Source organism: Chiloscyllium plagiosum, unplaced genomic scaffold (genome assembly GCF_037043375.1).
Source record: "Chiloscyllium plagiosum isolate Xiang-an unplaced genomic scaffold, Cpla_swu_hap1 HiC_scaffold_31, whole genome shotgun sequence".
NCBI classification, from domain to species: Eukaryota; Metazoa; Chordata; class Chondrichthyes; order Orectolobiformes; family Hemiscylliidae; genus Chiloscyllium; species Chiloscyllium plagiosum.
This window is the reverse complement of record NW_028270169.1, coordinates 49,040,386-49,064,857: the sequence shown is the minus strand read 5'-3', so window position 1 is coordinate 49,064,857 and position 24,472 is coordinate 49,040,386. Positions and strand designations below refer to the sequence as shown.

General features: G+C 39.7%; 1 protein-coding gene across 5 annotated transcripts in view; it reads left to right on the top strand.

Annotated features, from left to right (window-relative positions):
- LOC122564136 (lysine-specific demethylase 2B-like) overlaps positions 1-24,472 on the top strand; it is a 168,533-nt gene that overhangs the window by 46,739 nt on the left and 97,322 nt on the right. For all 5 annotated transcript variants that reach the window (XM_087977522.1, XM_087977521.1, XM_043718753.2 and 2 more), the window contains exons 2-4: positions 8,733-8,957; positions 16,679-16,822; positions 22,157-22,243. In XM_087977522.1, the coding sequence (XP_087833648.1) occupies positions 8,733-8,957; positions 16,679-16,822; positions 22,157-22,243 (456 nt within the window). The remainder of the gene's footprint in view (positions 1-8,732; positions 8,958-16,678; positions 16,823-22,156; positions 22,244-24,472) is intronic.

Sequence of the window (24,472 nt, the reverse complement as noted above, 5' to 3'; positions counted from 1 at the left end):
TTCAATCTTCTTTCAAAGTCACTTCAGCTCATTACCCTGGGTAGTTGGAACACTAATTGTTTAGTCTCAGGTTACAAGCAGCAGTTTATGGCAAATGATCAGAGAGAAGACAGCTAGCTATTCTAATTCTTTGTAACTTCATTAAAAAGGCAGCATCCACTCTCCTTGTAGAGTCTGGAAGCTTTCTGTCCCTGTATTGTTCTCAGTGGTTACTGGGCAGGTGCACAGCCAGAGTTGTTTTTCATGCTAAGCACTCATGACCCACACAGCTAGTCAAGTATCCTCCCCTACTCCTCAGTCATAGAGATGTACAGCATGGAAACAGACCCTTTGGTCCAACACGTCCACGTCCTAAACTAATCTAGTCTCATTTGCCAGCACTTGGCCCATATCCCTCTAAACCCTTCCTAGTCATGTACCAATCAAGATGCCTTTTAAATATTGTAATTGTACCAGCCTCCAACATTTCCTCTGGCAGCTCATTCCATACATGCACCATCCTCCATGTGGAAAAGTTGCCCCTTGGGTCCCGTTTAAATTTTTCCCCTCTCGCCTTAAATCTATGCCCTTGTGTTCTGGACTCCCCCACACCAGGGAAAAGACTTTGTCTATTTCCTCTATCCATACCGCACATGATTTTATAAACCTCTAAGGTCACTCTTCAGCCTCTGCTCCAGAAAAAACACCCCCAGACTGTTCAGCTTCTCCCTATAGCTCAAACCTGGTAACATCTTTGTAAATCTTTTCTGAACCTTTTCAAGTTTCACAACATCCTTCCTATAGCAGGGAGACCAGAATTGCACACACAATTCCAAAAATGGCCTATAAAGCCGCAACATGACCTTACAACTCCAATGTTCGTTGCTGTGACCAATAAAGGAAAGCATACCAAATGCCGCCTTCACTATCCTATCTACCTGTGACTCCACTTTCAAGGAGCTATGAACTGGCACTCCAAGGTCTCTTTGTTCAGCAACACCCCCCAGGACCTTACCATTAAGTGTAGAAGTCCTGCTAAGATTTGCTTTCCCAAAATGCAGCACCTTACATTTATCTAAATTAAATTCCATCTGCCACTCCTCAGCTCATTGGCCCATCTGATCAAGGCCCCTTTGTACTCTGAGGAAACCTTCTTCACTGTCCACTGCACATCCAATTTTGGTGTCATCTGCAAACCCCGTATTAACTACCTACATTCACATCCAAATCATTTACAGAGGAACCTTGATTATCTGAATACCAATTATCTGAAAATCGGATTATCAGAAGAAGATCTCGAGGTCCCGATGGAAACATTACATCAAAGACGTGTTTCCAACAGTGATCGCGTCTTTTGTTTAGTGATTAAACAGGCACCGTCTCCAAATGACTGACTGCCTGCGCGCTCTCTCTCCCCCCACACTTTCCCTGGAGTTCTACACAGGGGTGTACCCTAAACCCCTCCTTACTCAGATAATCTCTCCAACATTGTTCTGTACAGGCAAAGGTGGAACCTGTCAAAACGTTGTGGCTGTGGCTTCGGCTTCGTGTGTGTATGCTATTTGGTGACTTACCAGACAAAGGCAGTCTTAGACTGGGGGGGCAGTGTTAGGCAGGGTTGTGGGGGGGGGGGCAGTGTTAGATGGGTTTGGGGGCAAGGGGCGGTGTTGGAGGCTGGAGGGCAGTGTTAGATGGGGTTGGGGGGGGGGGGGCGGGAGGTATTGTGGGCGGGGTCTCACGCGGTGTGTGCAGCTGCTAGTCTCCTGAATGGGGAGCAGACTTTTAAAAACTCTGAGCCCCAGAGGAAAGGCATTTAATCGATTAACCGAATAATCGATTATTCAAACAAAATAGTGCCCGGCCATCACGTTTGGATAATCGAGGTTCCCTGTATATAAATGATGAAAAGTAGTGGAACCCACAATGATCCTTGTAGTACAACACTGGTCACAGGCCTCCAATCTGAAAAGCAACTCTCCACCACTACCCTTCTACATTCAAGCCAGTTCCCTATCAAAATGGCTAGTTCTCCCTGTATGATCTAACCTTACTAACCAATGTACCATGAGGAGCCTTGAATGCTTTACTGAAATCCATATAGATCATGTCAACCGCTCTGTCCTCTTGGTTACTTTTTCAAAAAAATTAAGTTAGTGAGACATGATTTCCCGCTCTCAAAGCTATGTTGATTATCCATAATAGTCCTTGCCTTTTCAAATACATATAAATCCTGTCCCTCAGGATTCCCTCCAACAACTTGCCCACCCCACAATGTCAGATTCACCGGTCTATCGTTCCCTGGCTTGCTCTAACAAGGCAACAGTGCAAATAAAATTCACAAAGAGTTATAGTTTTAAATTTGCAATGTCTCCTTCCACGGTTTAAAACATTGACCATTTTCCATTTTGATCCACAACTCAAAAATAGAGAAAAATTTAAAATGTGATCTTTATGCAATATTTTATGAAAAGTTTAAATTTTCCATTGTCACTGAATTTGATTTTGTATGTTCAATTATTTAAATGTTCTGTTTATGTTCCAATTCATTTGTCTCCTCATGTGACCTCAGGATTACTTGAAATAAAAAGCACTACGGTAATTGACAGAACTTTTCTTTACTCCAATGCAGAGATCATTCCATTGTTAAACTATACTGTACTGAGTATAGTTGAGGCGGCATACAATAACTCGCACCACTGAAAGGAAGAATAAGATTTCCCTTGTGACATGGCTACCCTTACTCACTTGGCCAGCCTGGCTAAAGTAGATTATCTGATAATTTTTACTTCCTGGCCACTTGTACATCCTTGCTTTATATAAATTGGCTATTGCATCTCCCAAAGTTACGATAACCACACTTATTGGTTTTGAAACAGCAGCCGAGGATGTGAAAGAGCATATTGAATTTTTTTTTTCCCTGCAGTGAAACATTTTTGAATTTCAGCTTGGTGTCATTCCTTTTTATTGAAAATACATGGGGAGTTGACAAGCCAGATGCATTCACTTTTTTTCCCACTGCAACGCAGTATAATAGTGCAAGGGTTAATGGTCAATATTCTCCCCTCAGAGAGCTTAAAGAAGGATTTAACAAACATGTATAGTCATTTGCTCAGTCATGTGAATGACTGCCAATGGTTTTTGAAGTTGGGTAATAGGTCATAACGTTGCAAAATGCATTGAAAACATTGATGTAAAATTGCGTGTATAGACATCACGAATCTGTGTAGACATGCGCAAGTAGAAATTCTGTCGTGGTAATGCAAGATCAAAAATAAGATGGTGCTGCTGCATATAATGTGATCCTGAGCCATTGGATTCACTAGAATTATATTTCCATTTTTAAGATACTGATTGTGGATAATGTAAATTTGAGGAGTAGCAAGAACTACACTCTTTTTTAAAAGAAAATACATTCTACTTATTGTCGGTTCCTACTAAATTTCCTTTTATTTTGTTCATTTACAAAAAAATTAATCTGCTGTGAATTATTTCTTCATTCTAACTCCTTGGATGACCAGCCTGCAGTTTAGTAAATGGGACAAGGCTGATTGCTTCTTGTACCCATCTGTGATTGTTACCACTGAATATACAGCTAACAAATGAGGGAAATTCAAGATCTGACTTTACACTGATGATTTAGGAAATTGACTGGAATTTGCACAGTGTACACATAACCATCCTTGCAGTTGAACAGAATAGTTACCCTGAGAGCAGTCTATCTAGGTCCTATGGAGATGACTGATTTATGTTGAAGAATTTGAATCTACCCCAGGTTCGTAGCTTTACAGCATGAAAAGAGACCCTTCAGTCCACTGTATCCACACAAGTCATTGAACATCTGTCAATTCCAATCCCATTTTCCAGTATTTGATATTCCAATTAATCACTGACCCCTGAGTAAAAGCTTTTTTCCTCAACCACCTCACTCCTGCCCATTACCTTTGAACTGTGCCCGCTGGGTTATTGGCCCCTCCATTAAGTGGAAAATCTTCAACCTATTAACCCCAACGATGCCTGTCAGACCTTTTGTAACTCTTTTCCACCCCTGCCCCCCCTGCTGATAACAGCCTGTTTTTTGTGAAAGTCTTAATGTATTTATTCTGTGGCTTCTTGAAGCACAGGATTGTCATGGCACAGAGGCAGCTGTTTAGCCATCATCCTGGCATTGGTTCTATTACATAGTACCAATCTCTTTTCTCTTTCTCCATATTCCTGTGCAGCATTTCCACCCAAATAATATCCGATTTCTCTTTGAATGCCTTACTTGAACTTGCTTCCTCCATGATTGCAGGCATTCTATTGCTGTAATTACTCTACTCAGTCTGCAAGGTTTTTTTTTACCCCTCACACCACCCTTGCTTCGATTGCACCTCAGTTTAAGTCTATAGCCCCTTTTATTTTGTCTTTCATGAATGGGATCAGTTTCTATCCATCTACTCTGTCCAGCTCACTCATGAAAACCCTGCAAGAAATCTCGGTTGTCTTCTCTCCAAGGAGAATAGTCCAACTTTTTCAGTCTATCCTCTTAACTGAAGTGTCTCATCCCTGGAACCATTCTTGCACTCTCACCAATGCATTCATATCTTTATGTAACACCTGCAGCTATACACAATACTCCATCTGTGGTCTAACAAGTATCTTGTAGAAGTTTAATGTTACTTCCTTGCTCTTGTACTCTATACCCATGTTAGTAAAGCTGAGAAGACTATGCGTTATAAGTGCACTCTCCACCTGTCCTGCCACCTTCTGTGATCTGTGCACATTTACACTCGAGCGTTTCTGCTCCTGCAAACCCCTTTTTAGAATTGTACTCCCTATTTTAATGTTCTCCTGACCAAAGTGCATCACTTTATACTTCTGCTTGTGATACCTATCCACCCACTCCACCAATTTGTCAATGTGCTCTTGGAGTTTCACATGCTCCTCCTCAGTTTACAATTCTTCTAAGTTTAGTGTCATCTGCAAATTTTGAAATTGTCCACCGCACATCAAGATCCCATTTAATATCTCAGGAAAAATAAAGGTCCTAATACAAACATCCACTACAAAGCTTCCTGCATCTTGAAAAAAATTCACTGACGATTAAATTACTTCCTGTCAGTTAACTACTTCTACATCCACGTTGCTATTGTCCCTTTTATACCATGACCTAAAACTTTCCCCTCAATTCTGTCGTGAGACACCTTCTGGAAACCATGTATACCACAGTGTCATTCTCATTGATCTTTTCTGTTATCTGTTCAAAACCTCCAAGTTTGTTAAACATGATTTCCCCTTTATAAATCCTGATCTTCCTAATCAGCACATCTTTTTCCATGAGAGTACTAATGCTATCCTGCGTAATTGTTTCTAGAAGTTTCCCCACTACCAAAATTAAACTTCTACAAGATAGATTAATTGCGGGGATTATTCTTGTAACCTTTCTTGGACAAGGTCATAACGTTTGCCATTCTCCAGCTTCCTGGCATCTGTCCCAAGTCAGGGAAGACTAAAAGATTTATAGCCATTGTCCCCTCAATTTCTACCCTCGCTTCCTTCAAAAGCCATTGGAAGTATCTCATCTGGTGTCAGTGCCTTGTCTACTTTAAGTACCAACAGTCTAGCCAAACTGGTTCCTTACTAAATTTGAGACCTTCCAGTGACAAAGTTCCTCCACTGTGTCACCAAGGCCTGGGCAACATCCTCCTCTTTAGTAAATACAGATGTATAGTATTCATTGACCACCTAATCCGTGTCCCTATCTCTGTGTTGATCGCCTTTTTGGTCTCTGGTCAACCCTATTCCTCCTTTTAACCACTCTCTTTACTGTTTATATGCCAATAAAAGACTTTGGGATTTCCCTGCTGGTTTTTCTTATAGTTCTTTTTTGCTTTTATTTACTTTCTTCATGCCCAAAACCGTGATTCTCCTGCTCCTCAGATGCTGCCTTACCTGCTGTGTTTTTCCAGCATCACATTTTTCAACTTACTTTTTAAATGTACTACCAATATTTCACACAAGTGAAGGATAAATTCCAGAGCAAAAATTGTCAGTTGTTCCCTCAGAGCATGTTCCCTCAGCAATTAAGACTTATTTCATGAATGCAGACTGAATGGAAGAACCAGAAAGATAACTCTGCTATTAAAATCTACCCTTTGTTATTTTCATTGACTGCTGTGTTGACTCTTTTTTTTATAAAAAGGAAAACCTTGTTTTCTGCTTTTAACACACACCCTGCCTGCCTAATACTTTTCATGTGCCACCTCCATAGACTCCATATTTGATTTAACATGTTAATTCATGTATGGCAATCTGGGTTTACTAGCACTCCTTTCTCTGATCTGAATATTTTTAGTTTGTCTCTTCCCATCACGATCATAGGTGCAGTGTATCTCTCACTGGTTAATTATTTTAACTGTCACCTGTTCTTTAATTTTGGCAGAGATCAACCTCTTGAAAGTTTGCTCTTTTGCACTTTGGTACTTTTGATTTCTTGTTTGTTTTCTTAATCAAAATGTAATTGTGATTTTGTGAGCTTGCATTATCTATGTATTTTAGCCATGGCCCTGTTAATAGCACACTTTCTTCCTGAGTCAAGAGATTGCGGGTTCCAATGTTATTCCAGGATTTGAGCACTCCAGTGCATTGTGCAAGAAATGCCGTAATTTGTCAATGAGGCTCGGACAGGCATATAGATGTTGAAGTTAATTTGCATACCTTGTCTTGCTGATAAGTTTGTCAACAACACTCCAGGATTATCCTGGAGTTTCCAGAAATTGGTGATTAATTTCCTGGATGCACCTAGACAAAAAAGAAGAATTGCAGGATTATTCAATAAGACTCTCTTTTTAAATTTTATTTTGAACACCTGGGGAAAGATCTATTTTACTGATAAGACAGTCAGTGTTAATCCATTTGGGCAGCAGTTGGCATAGTAAAATAAAATGCCTGGTGCATAGATGAATATTACATGTGAGATTGGGAGGAGAGGGTGTCCTTTCACAATAGGAGGGTATCCATCCACCATTGGCAAGCCTTTTTATTGAGGAAATCAAGTGATGCACATCTGGCTTTGTTGGCTAATTGGCATTGTCTCCACCATGTTGTCGTCGTATTTCATTTGTTTTGTTTTAATGAGATTCATACCATATACACTGGCCTACAGCCCACCCATATGCAGTTTTCCAGAGCAAGAGAGTATATAGTTGTCAGAACTTTCAATTCTGTGTTTAAGCTAGTAGGCACATGATTCCCCATATTTTGGACATTCACTATTTTTGATTTTTTTTTCTTTGCTCCATCTTTAGCACAGAAGCATTCAGTTTCTATTTAACTAAGAACGGTCAATACACACATGCAAACTTTATGGTTATCGTTTGCCTAACAAAAATTCTTAATTGCAAATTAGCTCCAGGCAGGTGCTGTACATTGAGACACCGATTTGGTCAGCTAATCAATTAAGTGAAGTCATTCACTGAAAGTGTTCAGCCTTATATGTTCACAAAGTGATGGTAGGTTTACTCAACCATTTTTAAGAATCCCTACAGTGTGGAAACAGGCCATTCTGCCCAACTAGTCCGTGCCAACCTTCCTAAGAGAATCCCACCCAGACCCAGTCCCCGACCCTATCCCTGTCCCTGTAAACCCTATGTTTCCCTTTGCTAATGCATCTAACCTATACATCCTGAACACTGTGGGCAATTTAGCATGGCCAATCCGCCTAATCTGCACATCTTTGAATTGTGGGAGGAAATCAGAGGAAACCCAATCAGACACAGGGAGAATGTGCAAACTCCACATAGACGGTCACCCAAGGCTAGAATCAAACCCAAGTCCCTGGCACTGAGGCAGCAGTGCTAACCACTGAGCTATCATGCCGCAACTTGTCTTACATACCAAAGTAATGCATTGCACATCTGTAATGTGTTTATTCCTGACCTGCAAAACCTGTTTTGCTTATAAAGTTGCACTACCAGCCTTTTAGCTACGTTCAACTAGAGTAACTGGTCTGGTGAGGTTTGGGATCTCTTTAAAAAGGCATCAACATGTGTGGACCAAGAAAAACTATAGTATGTGAAAAAGCTGGTTCAACTCTGCAAAAGCTTTATTATTTGTTCCTGAGTTATTTCATAAAATAGATAACAAATTCCTCTGATTTACAGAATCATGAGTAACTGACATTTGCTGAAACATTGCATTCTGTATGTGTTATAGAGAGATCATATAGTGCTAAATGTTTAGAAAGGCTTTCCCTTTTTTTAAAAAGGGTGTGATGTTTCTGAATTAATGAGTAGATTTTGCACTTTTTTTTTTACTCAATTATGGGATCAGGGCATCACCAGAATTTATCACCCCTCCCAAATTGACTAGAGAGCATTTAATTTTATATTATTTTGGGTGTGCAGTTACATTAGGCCAGACCAACTAAGGATAGCAGATCTCCCTCCTTAAAAGATATTCATGTTCCAGATGGGTTTTATGGCACTCAACAATGGTTACATGATTGATATCAGGCCAGCTTTTCATTCTAGATTTTTACATAATGCAAATTTCATCCGTCATGGTGGGAATCAAATGCCTGCATCAGACCATTAGCCTAGGGTTCTGAATTATTAGTCCAGTGACATTATCGCCATGCCACTACATTCCCAGAGTGTAATGGTATTGAATTGAATGAGAATGGTTAGTTGGAAAAATGTTGCATTGTAATTGATATTAAGTCTTCCTGTTCCGTGGTTGTACATTTTATAGTTTTTTTTTTTGCTTTGATATAGTCCAGGGCCTCAGCAAGACTAAAACCACGGCCTACCCCATCATCAGGACCCAAAATACTTGTCCATAAATCAACAAGTGGAGCGCGCAGACGCAGGACACGATGTCGCAAATGCGAGGCTTGCCAACGCTCAGAGTGTGGCGAATGCCACTTCTGCAAAGACATGAAGAAGTTTGGAGGTCCTGGCAGAATGAAGCAATCCTGTCTCAAGCGGCAATGTATTGCAGTAAGTGCAAAGATCTATATTTTTTTTAAAGAAAACTATAATCTTTAATTATTCTATATGAAAACTGGTTTCCATTGAGCTGAACTTATCCTTTGATTTGATTTAATTCTGAGTTTGGCACAGCCAATTCTATTCTTAAACTTGTCTTCGGGGAGAAATGCTTGTAATAGGCAATACAAAGATGTGCAGGTTAGGTGAATTGGCTATAATAAATTGCCCATTGTGTTCAGGGATGTGTAGGTTAGGTAGGTTAGTCAGGAGTAAATGTAGAGTAATAGGTAGAAAAATGGGTCTGGGTGGGTTACTCTTCAGAGGGTCAGTGTGAACTTGTTGGGCGAAATGGCCTGTTTCCACACTGTAGGGATTCTATGTTCTTTTGATTTTGGATGGAATATTTTTGTCAAATAGAATTGATTGTTAGGAAAAGAAATGTATTCATTTCATATATATTGAGTTATAGTTTACTGATCATGTTTGCTGATGACACCAAAATTGGAGATGTCGTGGACAGCGAAAAAGGTTACCTCCGATTACAACGGGATCTTGATCACATGGGCCAATGGGCTGAGAAGTTGCAGATGGAGTTTAATTTAGATAAATGTGAGTTGCTGCATTTTGGGAAAGCAAATCTTAGCAGGACTTATACATTTAATGGTAAGGTCCTAGGGAGTGTTTCTGAACAAAGAGACTTGGAGTGCAGGTTCATAGCTCCTTGAAAGTGGAGTCACAGGTAGATAGGATAGTGAAGAAGGCATTTGTATGCTTTCCTTTATTGGTCAAGAGTATTGAGTACAGAAGTTGGGAGGTCATGTTGCGGCTGTACAGAACATTGGTTAGGCCACTGTTGGAATATTGCATAAAAATCTGGTCTTCCTATTGGAAAGATGTTGTGAAACTTGAAAGGGTTCAGAAAGATTTACAAGGATGTTGCCTTGGTTGGAGGATTTGAGCTAAAGGGAGAGGCTGAACAGGCTGGCGCTGTTTTCCCTGGAGCGTTGGAGGCTGAGGGATGACCGTATGGAGGTTTATAAAATCATGAGGGGCATGGACAGGATAGATATCCAAGGTCTTTTCCCTGGGGTCAGGGAGTCCAGAACTCTAGGGCATAGGTTTAGGGTGAGAGGGGAAAGATATATAAGAGACCTAAGGGGCAATTTTTTCGCGCAGAGGGTGGTATGTGTATGGAATGAGCTGCCGGAGGAAGTGGTGGAGGCTAGTACAATTGCAACATTTTAAAAGGTATCTGGATGGGTATATGAATAGGAGTTGTTTAGAGGGATATGGGACTGGTGCTGGCAGGTGAGACTAGATTGGGTTGGGATATCTGGTTGACAAGGACATGTTGGACCGAAGCTGTACATCTCTATGACTCTATGTAAAGCAGGTTTAGTTAAAATATAGAACCACCAATCAATCATCAGTCTTGGAAATTGACAAGAAATGATCTACTCAAACATGTGCATGCATGTGTTGAGAGTGTTGTGCTAGAAAAGCACAGCAGGTCAGGCAGTATCCAAGGAGCAGGCGAGTTGATTTTTTTGGCCCAAAACGTCGACTCTGCTGCTCCTCGGATACTGCCTGACCTGCTGTGCTTTTCCAGCACCACACTCTCGACTCCAATCTCCAGCATCTGCAGGCCTCACTTGCGCTTATGTGACATGTGACATCATCCTCCTTTACCTTAACTGTGTGTCTATTTGACTTGGTTTATTTTGTTAATAGTTTGATAGGACATGCTGCTCCAGTTGGATAAGAGACTTTTGCAATGTATTGTAATCCAAAATGAAGTTGTGAAAATGCTCTTTTCACTGCTACTTTTTTTTCATGGAGATAACCAGCAAAAGCAAACTGCTGTGTAGTTGGAAGATGCAGAGGAAGCTTGCAAAGTCCAATTGTTGCACTTTTGAAATATTAAAGAATGGATGAATAAATTAATGTTTTCATAACATTTTAGTAAAGTGTCGGAGGCTGAGGGGTAACTTAGAGGTTTATAAAATCATGAGAGGCATGGATAAAGTGAACAGTCAAGTCTTTTCCCCCCAGGGTGGAGGAATCCAAAATTAGAAGGCATTGGTTAAGCTGAGGTGGGAACAATTTAAAAGGGACCTAAAGGGGCAACTTTTTCATGCAGATGGTGGTGCTAATATGGAATAAACTGCCAGAGGAAGTGGTGGAGGCTGGTACAATTACAACATTTTAAAAGGCATCTGGATGGATATATGAAGAGGAAGGGTTTGGGGGATATGGGCCAAATGCTAGCAAATGGGACTAGATTTAATTTAGGTTGGAATGGATGAGTTCTGTTTCCATGCTGTACATCTCTATGACTTTGAAATGGAGAAAGTTACCAAAAAGTGGTAAAGCATGAAGATCTTGCATTCATATAGAACATTTCATGGGTACAGGATGTTCCAGAGTATTTCATGCTCAATTAACTATTTCTGATGTGTAGTCACTTGTAAGAAAGAGGGGAGAAAAAGAGAATTTGAGGAAAGATCTTTGAAATAGTAGAGATGGATTTGATCCTACAAACATATTTAAATCTTAGAGAAAATAATTTGATGTAGATCACCTCAAGGATGTAGGTGCTAACCAAAGTAATTATATTATATTGTATTATAATTACTTTGTTTTTATTTGCTCATGAGATGTAAGTTTCCCATGACCAACATTTATTGCTCATCCCTTATGGTTCTTGACGTGATGGGGGTAAGCTCTTTTTGAATCTCTGCGTATTTTACAGTGTGGCTGAATATAATTCTGTCGATGCTCATAGATCCTTGTGGGTGCCTAATTTTGAGCTGCTAGGTCTGATTTGAATATATTCTGTGTAACAAAAGTGTAGTGTCACACAATTTACTCATGAATTGAATTTAAACTTTCCCAACAGCTAACCTCTGGATTATTAGTCTGTAGTCTCCTCTGCTGGTATATCCCCTACTTGAACATTAACATCAAACCAGAGGACCAACAAAGGTTCAGTGTAGCATGTAGGTGAGCATGTCAGGAGCAGGCAAGAATACGTAAAAATGAGGTACCAACTTAGTGAGACTACAGTATAAGACTGCAAGATTGCTAAACAGTATGCTATAGTTACAGCTAAATGTTCACCCATCTTCAAGACTAAAGGGGACACAGTCATTGATGAGGATATCAGTGGCAAAAAAGCTTAGGCTGGGAGTATGGTGAAGTTACAAAAGTCAAAAGGTTGTAATGATCAGGCACTTCTGTGATTGTTGTGGTTCTGTTCGCCGAGCTGGAAGTTTTTGTTGCAAACGTTTCGTCCCCTGGCTAGGCGACATCATCAGTGCTTGGGAGCCTCCTGCGAAGCGCTTGTTTGATGTTTCCTCCGGTGTTTATAGTGGTCTGTCCCTGCCGCTTCCGGTTGTCAGTTTCAGCTGTCCGCTGTAGTGGTTGGTATATTGGGTCCAGGTCGATGTGTTTGTTGATGGAGTTTGTGGATGAATGCCATGCCTCTAGGAATTCCCTGGCTGTTCTCTGTCTGGCTTGCCCTATGATAGTAGTGTTGTCCCAGTCGAATTCATGTTGCTTGTTGTCTGCTTTTGTGTGGCTACTAAGGATAGCTGGTCGTGTCGTTTCCTAGGAATTCCTAGCCAGGGAATTCCTAGAGGCATGGCATTCATCCACAAACTCCATCAACAAACACATCGACCTGGACCCAATATACCAACCACTACAGCGGACAGCTGAAACTGACAACCGGAAGCGGCAGGGACAGACCACTATAAACACCGGAGGAAACATCAAACAAGCGCTTCGCAGGAGGCTCCCAAGCACTGATGATGTTGCCTAGCCAGGGGACGAAACGTTTGCAACAAAAACTTCCAGCTCGGCGAACAGAACCACAACAACGAGCACCCGAGCTACAAATCTTCGCACAAACTTTGAGCACTTCTGTGATTGTTCACCACAAAATGTGCTTTCAATGACAGAAGTTGTGAGCGGTCCTGTTCAGACTCCAGCAGACTAGAGAACCATATGGAATCACCAGCAAGGGGAGCAGAGTTTGTGGCAGGGGAACAAAAGACATTGGCTTTAGTCTGCCCAATATTTAATTGGAAGGAATTGCTAGATGTAGAATAATCAGTCTGATAATTTTAAAACTGGATGATTGGGAGTTCTGATTGTAATAAGGTGAGACGGGGCAAGTTTAAAGCCAGTGTGTGAGCAAATTCTTTTACACAGGGTGATAAGTGTTAGCAGGGAAGGTGGTAGCAGATATGTTAGCAAAGTTTTAAGGGGCATTTGGACACACAGATGATCATGCAGGGAATAGAGGGATATGGGCCATATGCAGGCAGATAGGATTAGTTCAGAGTGGCATCATGGTCAGCGTAGACATGTCGGCCGAAAGGCCTATTCTTATGCCATACAGTTGTGTCGCCCATCTGGGAACTGTTGTTTTGATACTGCCCAAGGGTAGCATATAATCAAAATGAGAAATTGAAAGGGCACATGTATAGATTCTTGGGTCCATTAGGAGTAACTTTGGAAGTGGAAAGCGAAGATATTGGTGGCTAGATTAGAGTGGAAATAAGTGAATGCAGTCCACCCAGATATGATAGTGGAGAGCTGTTGGAGGAAGATGTCAAAATCAATTGTCAAAGGCTGCAGACAGCTTAAACAATATAATGGGATTGTTTGCTCTTGTCACAGTAACATGACTTTCGGGGCTGTTTGCTGCTAATTTGGTAGGAACAACAATCTCTGATTAGATTCAAAATTGGAATTCTGGGAATGGATTTGGAAGGAATTTGGGGAAGACTGAGCTTAAAGATGGGGTGGTAGTTTGCAAGGGTAGTGGGGTCAGGGTTGGTTTTGTTTTCAATGTACTATGACAAATTTGCGGGAGAAAGGGATGAACATGAAGAAAAAGAACCCCCATAATTCTGTCACTTGAGAACTAAGAAAGAAAGTTGCATGGTCATCAGTTCATTGGCAGCAGGATCAGCAAAGGCTGGGTCTCATTACAAAAGTTCAGTGAGGGCGAAAGAAATTTGGAAATGCAGTTCTAAGTGAATCATGGGAAAGAGATTTCCAGAGATGGATACCAAAAGAGAGATGGGCTTTGGAAGGGGAAGAGAAATGCAGATGAAGAACGATACATGCTCATGATCAAAGATGACCTGTTTTTCCATCTGCAGCATTAGGGAGGGCAACTTCAGTCAGCACGAGCAAGTATGTGAATAAGAGTGAATGCAGTTTACATCGAGGGTGGGATTAAAGGATGATTGGAAGGCAGTGAACTTAAAGCAAACTTTGAACACAACTCATGATGTTAAAATCACCTAGTGAGAGGTTACTTGATATCGAGGCTACAAGCAGGAAAGCAGCGATGATCACTCATTGAGAAAATGGCATAGTGCACGAGCATGTGCTATATAATGTGTATTTTAAATGGTGAAACAAGATGACTAAATGAGGAGCAGGTGTCATAGGAGTCTGGGGGCAAACCTAGGTAAACAGCAACAGTTTGGGTCTTAATTTGGCGACATACTTGCATGATCACCAAGGTGTAAATTTTGAAACTTTTTGTTTTTAAGAATTAAAATAAAAAGTATTTTTTAAAATTTAAAGCAGCATATTGTACTGCAGTGTGCTTGTTTGCCTTTGTTGTTTTGCTACCCAGTTGCTGGAATATTAGTTGAAAGTAATTCAGGAATTACTACTCTAGTGTTTGAAAAGATGCGTTTTGTCAAAGCTGTTCATTATTGCATTCATTAGGTCAATTTGCAAAATATCAATTTAAGAAGAAAATCAACATTTTGTATTGCATAAGAGGAGAATGCAGCATTTTTGGCAAATGAACACTGGTAGATGCATTACTATGGAGAATATACCCATTAATGATTGACAGTTAACAGCCAGGTTTTGCTTAAATTTCAATCCAGGTTGACTCTGTTCAGAGCATGCCCTAAAAATTGAAACACTGAATGTCTGAGATCAATTTTGTTGAGTTTGAACACACAAGCAGTGTATGCACGTGTTCTTTCTGTCTGCAAAGAATAGCACCAGCACATACATATTTAGGATTCTGAATAACTTGTCTGATTTTTTTTTTACATCCAATGTGAATGTCTGGTAGTGTTGTGTGGTCTTAAGGCCACCCTGCATATTCAGTAAACCTGACAATGGAATAGATGTAAGCACCTTCAACAAGCATGACAGTGTCAACAACTGCACAGTATTTTTAATGGTCCAAATTTGTATGCATTGGGTCTGTGCTCCGCACTAGCAGGCAACTTCTTTCTCGAAAGCAAGCTTGAAAAAAAAAGCAATAGCTGAATCTGTGCAAGAGCAATAAGCTTCTCAGTGATAAGATACTGTGAATATTTTATATATCCACATATCTCACTGTATCCCTCATAGTTACAGGCTGTCTAAAATGCACAGAAGCCATGTCAGTTTACCCCACCTTATGCATGACTGGCTCTGCAGAATATGAATTGACAACTGGTTGAGTAAATTGTTACAACCAATCTTGAGCAAATTTTCCATATATATGATTGAGACCTTCACATTTGTGCAGACCATACAGAACTTGCATATCGATAGCCATGCAGCATCAATGTGCTTATTTGACATTTTACTGCCCTATTCAACCAATTGCTTCTTGAGTGGTACATATCCCATTACAATGTGGTGCTATGTCATTGCTATTTCGATGTGCCACCATTTCCATGAATCATATTCACTGAACTCCAGGTTGCAGAGTTGAGTTCAACAAAATTAGAAAAATGCTTGCATAGATGTGTTGCCATGGGATCTTAACTAACCTAGGGCTCACTAAAATGCTTGGAATACATTGGGATTCCAACAATTTCATGCACTTTGAGTGAACAAACCAGAGCACGTGGAAGAAACCCATGTAGATGTGGGGAGTATGTGCAAACTCCACACACAGTTGCCCAAGACTGGAATTGAACCCAGGACCCTGACACTGTGAGGCAGCAGTGCTAACCACTGAGCTACCGTGCCACCCAATGGCCCACAATTTTCCACTCCGGTAGTAACCCAGTGAAATACAAACCATTCATTAACATTCCAGGGTATCCTATTCTTTGAGACACATTGGATGAGGTCATAGTTCCTGCAAGACTGACTGACCTACTTTTTCTTCAGATCCTTCACAAAAGTAACACCCATATGCTACTAACTTGAAATCCAAACCTTCCCTGAACTAGTCTTGAATCCTTGTCTCACTGATATGTTGAAAATGTGTTGCCAAATTATTAGGATGGTTAGTACAATTATTTTAATAGTGCTAATAAGTTAAGCAAGTTTTGCTTTATGCCAAAGGACTATGTAGAGTGTATGTCAACAGTTGCCTGTCTGTAGGTTTTGAGATTCCTTGCGCAAATAGTATGAGCGTAATCATGATGCTTTAGACCAATACCTCTAACACACACCACAGTAGCTTGAGATAGACACTGCAACCAGTTTCAGTCACGGGTGATTTCTGGCTTCTGCACAACAAGTATCCAAGCTGTGCGGTTGTAATTAGAAAGCCCAAGTTGGATTAAACCTGTGCTCCTATTACTGTGCTTCTACATACGTCACCACCAAATTTATCCTGAGTTCCAAAATGTCATAAAAACTAAAGTAATGAAATGAGTAGTGGTATTAGAAATAGTGTATTTTACATTGTATATTATTTTGGACTCGACTAGAATCTAATGACCTCCAATACTTTGTTGCAGCCCGTACTACCACATACTGCAGTCTGCAAGATTTGCGGTGAGGCAGGAAAGGAAGACAATGTGGTGGATGAAGCAGAGAAATTTAATTCTAGCTTAATGGAATGCTCCATCTGCAATGAAATATTACACCCAGGATGTCTGAAGGTATGTTTGACCTAGTTGACCTCATTGGTCATATTTTAAAATTCCTAAATTTTTGTTGTTTTTATTTCAGATTTAAAATGTTGTTGATGATATCAATTTGAATGGTGTGAAAAAGACAAATATTACTTTAATTGGATAGTTTAGTGCCAGTAGTATCATTTACAGCACAGAAGATCATTTGGCTCATCAAATCCATGCTGGCTCTGTACAGAGCAATCCAATCATTGCCATTCTTCCACTCGATCATTTAACTCTGGAGTTATTTAAGTAAACTGCCCAACCACTTTCTTTTTTGGATCATTCATAAGCTTCACTTCCATTATCCTCCTAGGCAGTGGGCTCAAGATCTTTACCACTAGATGTCTTTTTTTTCAAAATAAAAATTAGCTTCCCGTGCATTTATTGCCTAAAATCTTAGTACCAGTACTAAGGGACATGGATTTATTAGTTAATGTGAATAGTTTTACCTTGTCTATGTCACAGAAGCCTATCATAATCTTGAATACTGTTATCAAATCTAATCTTATTCTATTTTCCTCCAAGGAGAACAACTCCAACCAGTCTAACCCAATCTTGTAACAAAACTTCTTCATCCCTGGAACCACTGTGGCAAATTTTTCCTGCAGTCTCTTGAGAATGTTTGCATCTGTCTCAAGAATACATTACATCAGTGACCAAAACCGAGATATATAATAATTCCGCCCAACATCCCTCTCTTTGTATTCTGTCTCTTTTTATTAAGCCCAAGATATCATAAGCTTTGCTACCATGCTCTCAATACGTTTTTCCACGAAACATCTACTCTGTCAAGTCCCTTTATAATCTTGCATGTTTCAATAAGGTTTCCTCTCACTTTGAAACTCCAGTGGACACAGGCCCAACCTGACCCATCTTTTCCTTTATAAGACCCTTCATCCCATGACTCGGATGTGTGAGCATTTAATAGTTACATTCTTAAATAAGACTTAAGGCATCTGTTACATATACGGTCTCCACAACATTCTGTACAATCACTGTGAACTTGACTAATTTATCTCCATTCCCCTTGCAATAAATGGCAACATTTTATTTGGCTTCCTAATTGCTTGCTGTATTTGCACATTCACATTTTGTAACTTACGTACCAGGACTTGCACACTCCTATGTAATTCTGCGTTCTCCAATCTCTCTCCATTTAAGTATGCTGCATTTCTACCTGCCAAAGTGGACAAATTCATATCATCCCTCGTTATAATCAGCGACTACTAAATTTTATTAAGTCACTTAACCTATCCTTACTCATTTTTATACTTTGAAGTTAATAGGAAAGTATACAATGTCATTAGACAATTTTAGCAACTGTGAATGAGGAAGCCAATCCTCTAGTTTTATCCAATATCTCCACTTCTCCAACAAGATCCCACCAACTCTCCCACCCATCCCCGCTTCCAGGCACATGCACTTGCGCACACTGCAGAGTGAGCTATTATTTTGTGTAGTAGCCATTTTAACTGAAACTTTACAAAGTACCTTTTAGAGCTCCAAGCATACCATAACTTCCCTTTCAGTTGCTAATTATTTTCTTAAGGAGCTCTATGTTAATCAAACACTTTCCCTTTCACAAAACCGTGTTTCCTCTGCCTCGTTTGTACTGAATTCTCTGAAGTGTATCGCTGCAAAAGTCTTTAATAATAGATTCTTGCATTTTCCCTTATATTAAGATAACTTATGACACGGTGGTGAGCCTTTCTGTCATTTAAACCAAAAACTCAGAAAAGCTCACCTTGCCTCAAAATCTCTTTAAAATATGAGTAACAGACAACTCCCACATTTCACTATTTAAAGAAAATAACATCAATTTATTTTCTAACTGTAAAAGTGAACATTAAACAACTATTCGCAATTCTAAGCCCCCCTTTCTCTTAACTGCTTATTACCTGCTTCCAACTTTATAACCGTATGCTTTCCAATAGGAAACTTATTAAAATTGCATCAACTTAATTTCAAAACCACATAGCCAATGTGGTCTTCTGTGACTTTACTCTTCTGGCTGCTGAATTCCCTGTCATCTTTCTTTTTACTGCGAGTATGTTTCATATGAAAAGGGACCTCTTGATAGGGAGTGTTTCCTGATATCGTGGATCCATCTTGATGGCAGTTGCTCTCTTTCCAGTTTTCAAAATGTCTGCATTTTTATATCCCCAACATTGGATCTTCTCATTGGCAAAACAATAAATTCAAATTCAATTGAGTTTTAGTATCTTGGGGCATAATTTAAACTAGTTAAATTTGAATCGTTGTCAAAACAGCAACCAAAACTCAGATATCCATTTCACAGCCAAATGTTATATATTTTCAATTTTCGAGTACACTCTGGGACTACCATCTAGTCATATACACCGATGCTTGTAATCTGTCAGTTCAGAATAGCATTCACCCTCTCAAAGGTACAGTACATGCCTTCAACTTCATAACAATATATATGATACCTTATGCAGTTTGTCCCAGAATGTGTGAAATGGGTACATTTAAGGATAGGACATTACAGCGCAGAACAGGCCCTTCAGCCCTCGATGTTGCGCTGACCTATGAAACCAATCTGAAGCCCATCTAACCGACACTATTCCATTTTCATGCATATGTCTGTCCAATGACCATTTAAATGCCCTTAAAGTTGGTGAGTCTACTAGTGTTGCAGGCAGTGCATTCCACGCCCCTACTACTGAGTAAAGAAATTACCTCTGACATCTGTTCTATATCTATGACCCTTCAATTTAAAGCTATATCTCCTCATGCTAGCCATCACCATCTGAGGGGAAAAAAAGGTGGACAGAGAGCCTATTTAACCCTCTGATTATCATGTATGTCTCAATTAAGTCACCTCTTAACCTCCTTCTTCTCTCCAACAAAAACAGCCTCAAGTCCCTTGGCCTTTCCTTGTAAGACCATCCCTCCATACCAGGCAAAATTCAAGTAAATCTCCTCTGAACCCTTTCCAAAGCTTCCACATCCTATAATACGGTGACTAGAACGGTACGCAATTCTCCAAGTGAGGCCACACCAGAGTTCTTGTACAGCTGCAGCATGACCTAGTGGTTCCAAAACTCAATCCCTCTACTAATAAAAGCTAACACACTGTGTGCCTTCTTAACCACCCAATCAACCTGGGTGGCAACTTGCAGGGATGTATGTACACAGACACTGAGATCTCTCTGCTCATCTACACTACCAAGAATCTTACCATTAGCCTTGCATACTTTATTCCTGTTACTCCTTCCAAAGTGAATCACCGCTCACTTTTCCACATTAAACTCCATTTTCCCAGCTCTGCAACTTATCCATGTCCCTCTGTAACCTACAATGTCCTTCTGCACTGTCCACAACTCTACTGGCCTTAGTATCATCCGCAAGTTTACTAACCCATCCTTCTATGCCCTCATCCAGGTCATTTATAAAAATGTAGTGGACCCAAAACAGATCCTTGCAGTAACTGAACTCCAGGATGAACATTTCCTATCACCCACAACCCTTTGCCGTTTCAGCTAGCCAATTTCTGATCCAAACCACTAGACCTACCCTTCACAAAACCGTGTTGACTATCCCTAATCAACTTATTCCTTTCTTGAGGATTATAAATCCTATCTCTTATAACCTTTTCCAACACTTTACCCACAACTGAAGTAAGGTTCACTTGTTTATAATTACCAGGTTGTCTTTACTCCCCTTCTTGAACAAGGGAACTACATTTGCTATCCTCCAGTCTTGCAATATTCCTGGAAACAATGATGACATAACGATCAAAGCCAAAGGCTTTACAATCTCCTCTCTGGCTTCCCAGAAAATCCTTGGATAAATCCTGTCCTGTCCAGGGGACTTACCAATTTTTACACTTTCCAGATTTCTAACACAACCTCCTTCTGAACCTCAATCCTGTCTAGTCTAGTAGCCTGTATCTCAGTATTCTCCTCAACCCCATTCACATTGACGTTTTCCAATGTGAATACTGACAAGATATTCATTTAATGCTTCCCCTATCTCCTCTGACTCCACACACAGCTTCCCGCTACTATCCTTGATTGGCCCTAATGTTACTCTAGTCATTCTTTTATTCCTGATATAGCTATAGAAAGCCTTGGGATTTTCCTTGATCCTCGCCATTGGCTTTGCATGTCCCCTTCTGGGTCCTCTTAACTCTTTCTTTAGGTGTTTAGGATATGTTTAGCTTTCTTTGTGAGCAAATAATCAATGGTATGTAGCTTTTTTCATTTAAAAAAAAATTATTTAGCACTGAATCAATTTAAAGCTTTATACAGTTACTGGTTTTTAGAATAGACATGCCTAAAGAAACTGCGGTTGCTACCCTGGAGACAGGCTGAAAAGTTTCTCAGCAATGCCTGTAAGCAAGGCTGCCCAAGATATTACCTGGGAGTATTGTGTACAAATTTGATCTCTTTATCTAAGAAAGAATGTACTTGCCATAGAGGGAGTTAAACTGCAGTGCACTAGATTAATCCCTAGGATAATGGAATTGTTTTGAGGAGACTGGGTCAATATTTCCTATGGTTTCAAAGAATGAGAGTTGATCTCATTGAAACCTAGAAATTTTTCATGGGCTGTGACAAGATCTGTACAGCTAGAATATTTTTCCTGACAGGAGAGCCAAAGTGTAGGTGAACTTAAGAGGAATTTCTTCACTCAGTATAGTGGATTTTTGGTCTCTTTTCCCCCTGATGGCTGTAGAAGCTCAATCATTGAGCAGGTTCAAGATCAAAATTGGAGGATTTCTGGAGACTAATGACATTAAGGATTTGGAAAGAGTGCAAGAAAATGATGTGGACCAATTATGTGTATTTGGCTTATTTCAGTCAAGCTGTATTTGCAGTCCATCAATACGCATGAAAATTGACTAGTGCCTTGCTAAAATCTGGGTTTACTTTGATATCTGCCATGTGAGACTTGGCATTCCCAGCAAGTTAGATTTCTGAATGTTTCAGCTGGACAGGGTGGGTCATGAAAGTAAGAGCTCTGTTACTCCGCACTTGTCTCCTTTTGTAATAAGTCCAAAGTGATAAAATAAGCCACACACAGTGGAATGGGTTGCAAATAGTGATAACATTTTCAACAACTGTACTTTGTACAACAAAATTGAGCTAATTATTGTTCAACCTTTCCTTCAACCAAAATATGCCTATTTTTATTTCTTTGAAAAAATCACTAATTGCTAACTATTTGCCTGGTATGTATTATTGACATTTGACCGATCTTGAGGACGTGCTTCAGTTATCTAGCTATTTTCGATCTAAAATGTTTGATTCATGTATGTGTATAATACGTTAATGTTCTTTTTAACATCAGGTGGAGGAGTCTGAAGGGCTTATAAATGATGAGTTGCCAAATTGCTGGGAATGTCCAAAATGTAACCAGGAAGGAAAAACAGGCAAAGTAAGTGTTGATGAAGTAATTTATTTTTAAAAAGAAAGAAAATTTCTGGTTGAAAGGAATTCTAAGCCTAACATAGAAAACTGAGGAAAGATTTGGGCCTGAGTAATTTCTGTTCAGAAATTTATTTTAAGCTGGAAGTAATAGAAATTAATTCTGATTGCTCCGCAATTTTATACGTTTCCATATTTCTACTATAAAATCTCCATTATCTTGTATAATGGAGGGAAGTTCTCATCTTTCTGTCTCTTCCTTCCCCACGTTCATGCACCCTGGCTCTTTGCTCCTTCCCTCCATTTTATAGATCTGCAATAAACCAAATTGAATATTTTATTAACTGACCATCTTGGGCTCTGAAAACGCAAAGGCATTTGGTTTGCCATGTACACACATCACTAAATTCGATCATACAGTGTCCTCTTTCTATCTTTCTATCTTGTAAATAACCAGATGATAATGGGGTAAATTGGCTCCCCTCTTTTTATTTTCCCCCATCTCAGTCAGTTGCAATAACAATTTTATTATTTAGCATACAGCCATTGCACTTCAACTAAAAAGTTATATTAGTCAAAATTAAGGAGCCAATTTGGCAAAGTTTTATTGAGTGAAAGAAAAAACCATTTTATTACCTTCTAAACCTGAGAAAAAAATTAATAAAGTACAACATCAAACACATGCAAACACAGGTAACATTTTAAAAAGGTGTGTGTACCTGGTATAAACAGGAAGAATAAAGATTATGCACTTCGAAAGTTCTCTGAGTTGTTGAGTTGTTTAGATTTTAAAGTGAGATCCCAATTGTTTAACGGTCTCCTTAGCAGTGGTGAAGTTTGTAGATACCTTTTGAATTCTCAGTGACTGGTTATTTCCTCAATTTGCTTTTTCTCTGGGTGTTGGCTGCAGAGATAATGACCAGAAATAGGGAAAGAGAAATGTTTAATTCCTTTCTTTTTCCCTCTCTGCTGTGCTGCTGAGACACAGCTACTGAAATACCATATACTGTATTCACAAGTCTGGCTCCATTGTCTAGTGAGGCCAACTGGCAGGTGTTCCTTTCAACACCTAATATGAGATTATCATGCAGGTGTGAATTTGCAGTGGATGAAAAATTTGATGCTGGTTCAGTTGCTTTTTTTTCGAAGACTTTAGAAGACTTAATTTGAGAATGGGTTAGCCATTCAACACTGGACTTCAGTCTGTAACCAGTGCTGGCTGCAACCAATTTAGATTCTGGATTAGTGGTGCTGGAAGAGCACAGCAGTTCAGGCAGCATCCAAGGAGCAGCAAAATCGACGTTTCGGGCAAAAGCCCTTCATTTAGACCCAAGTTTCTTCTTTTTAAAAAAAATTCATCTACGAAAGATGTCAAATATAATAGTCAGATAATGGATGTTTACATTTGATACTCCATGTTTATCACTATCATCATACACTCTATTTCTACCTATCTATGTATGACTGAAACACTACTTCCAAAATTATTTGGGGACCTGGATAGCAGTAGAAATTCTAAACAAAATCACTTGTAACCAAATCTACTCAGATGGGCTTGGCCAGTACTGAAGTAATTCCTGTAAAATTCCATGACATTGATGATTGATCTGCCATCTTATAACCTAGATGGGTGATCTTGTCACTGGACTCTTTTCCCCTACCCCCCCACCCCACTCCAAGCACCCAGCAAGGTGCTTGAGACCTGCATTATACAGCTGTGGTCAATCTGAAGATGTCACGTTACCCCATACTAGATTTCAGTTGTATTCATCTTTACATTAGTGTTATTTTTATGGAGATGTTTATAGAACTTGGTATTAGCATGTTGAGTACTGTAAATATAATCTAAATGCACAAAAGAGCAGTTGTATACAGTCATACAGCATGGAAACAGGCACTTTGGTCCAACCAGTCCATTCCAAACTAAACTAATCCCATCTGCCTGCTCCTGGCCTATATCCCTCCAAACCTTTCCTACTCATGTACTTATCCAAATGTCTTTTAAACGTTGTAATTGTGCTCACATCCACCACTTCCTCAGCAAGTTCATTCCATTCACGAACCACCCTCTGTGTAAAAAAAAAAAAAAAAATTGCCTCCAAGTCTTTTTTTAAATCTCTCTCCTCTAACCTTAAATATTAGAGTCTTGAAATCCCCCTTCCTACCATTAACTCTGTCTATACCTCATTATTTTATAAACTTCTATCAGGTCTCATCATACTTAAGGTATACCTAAAGG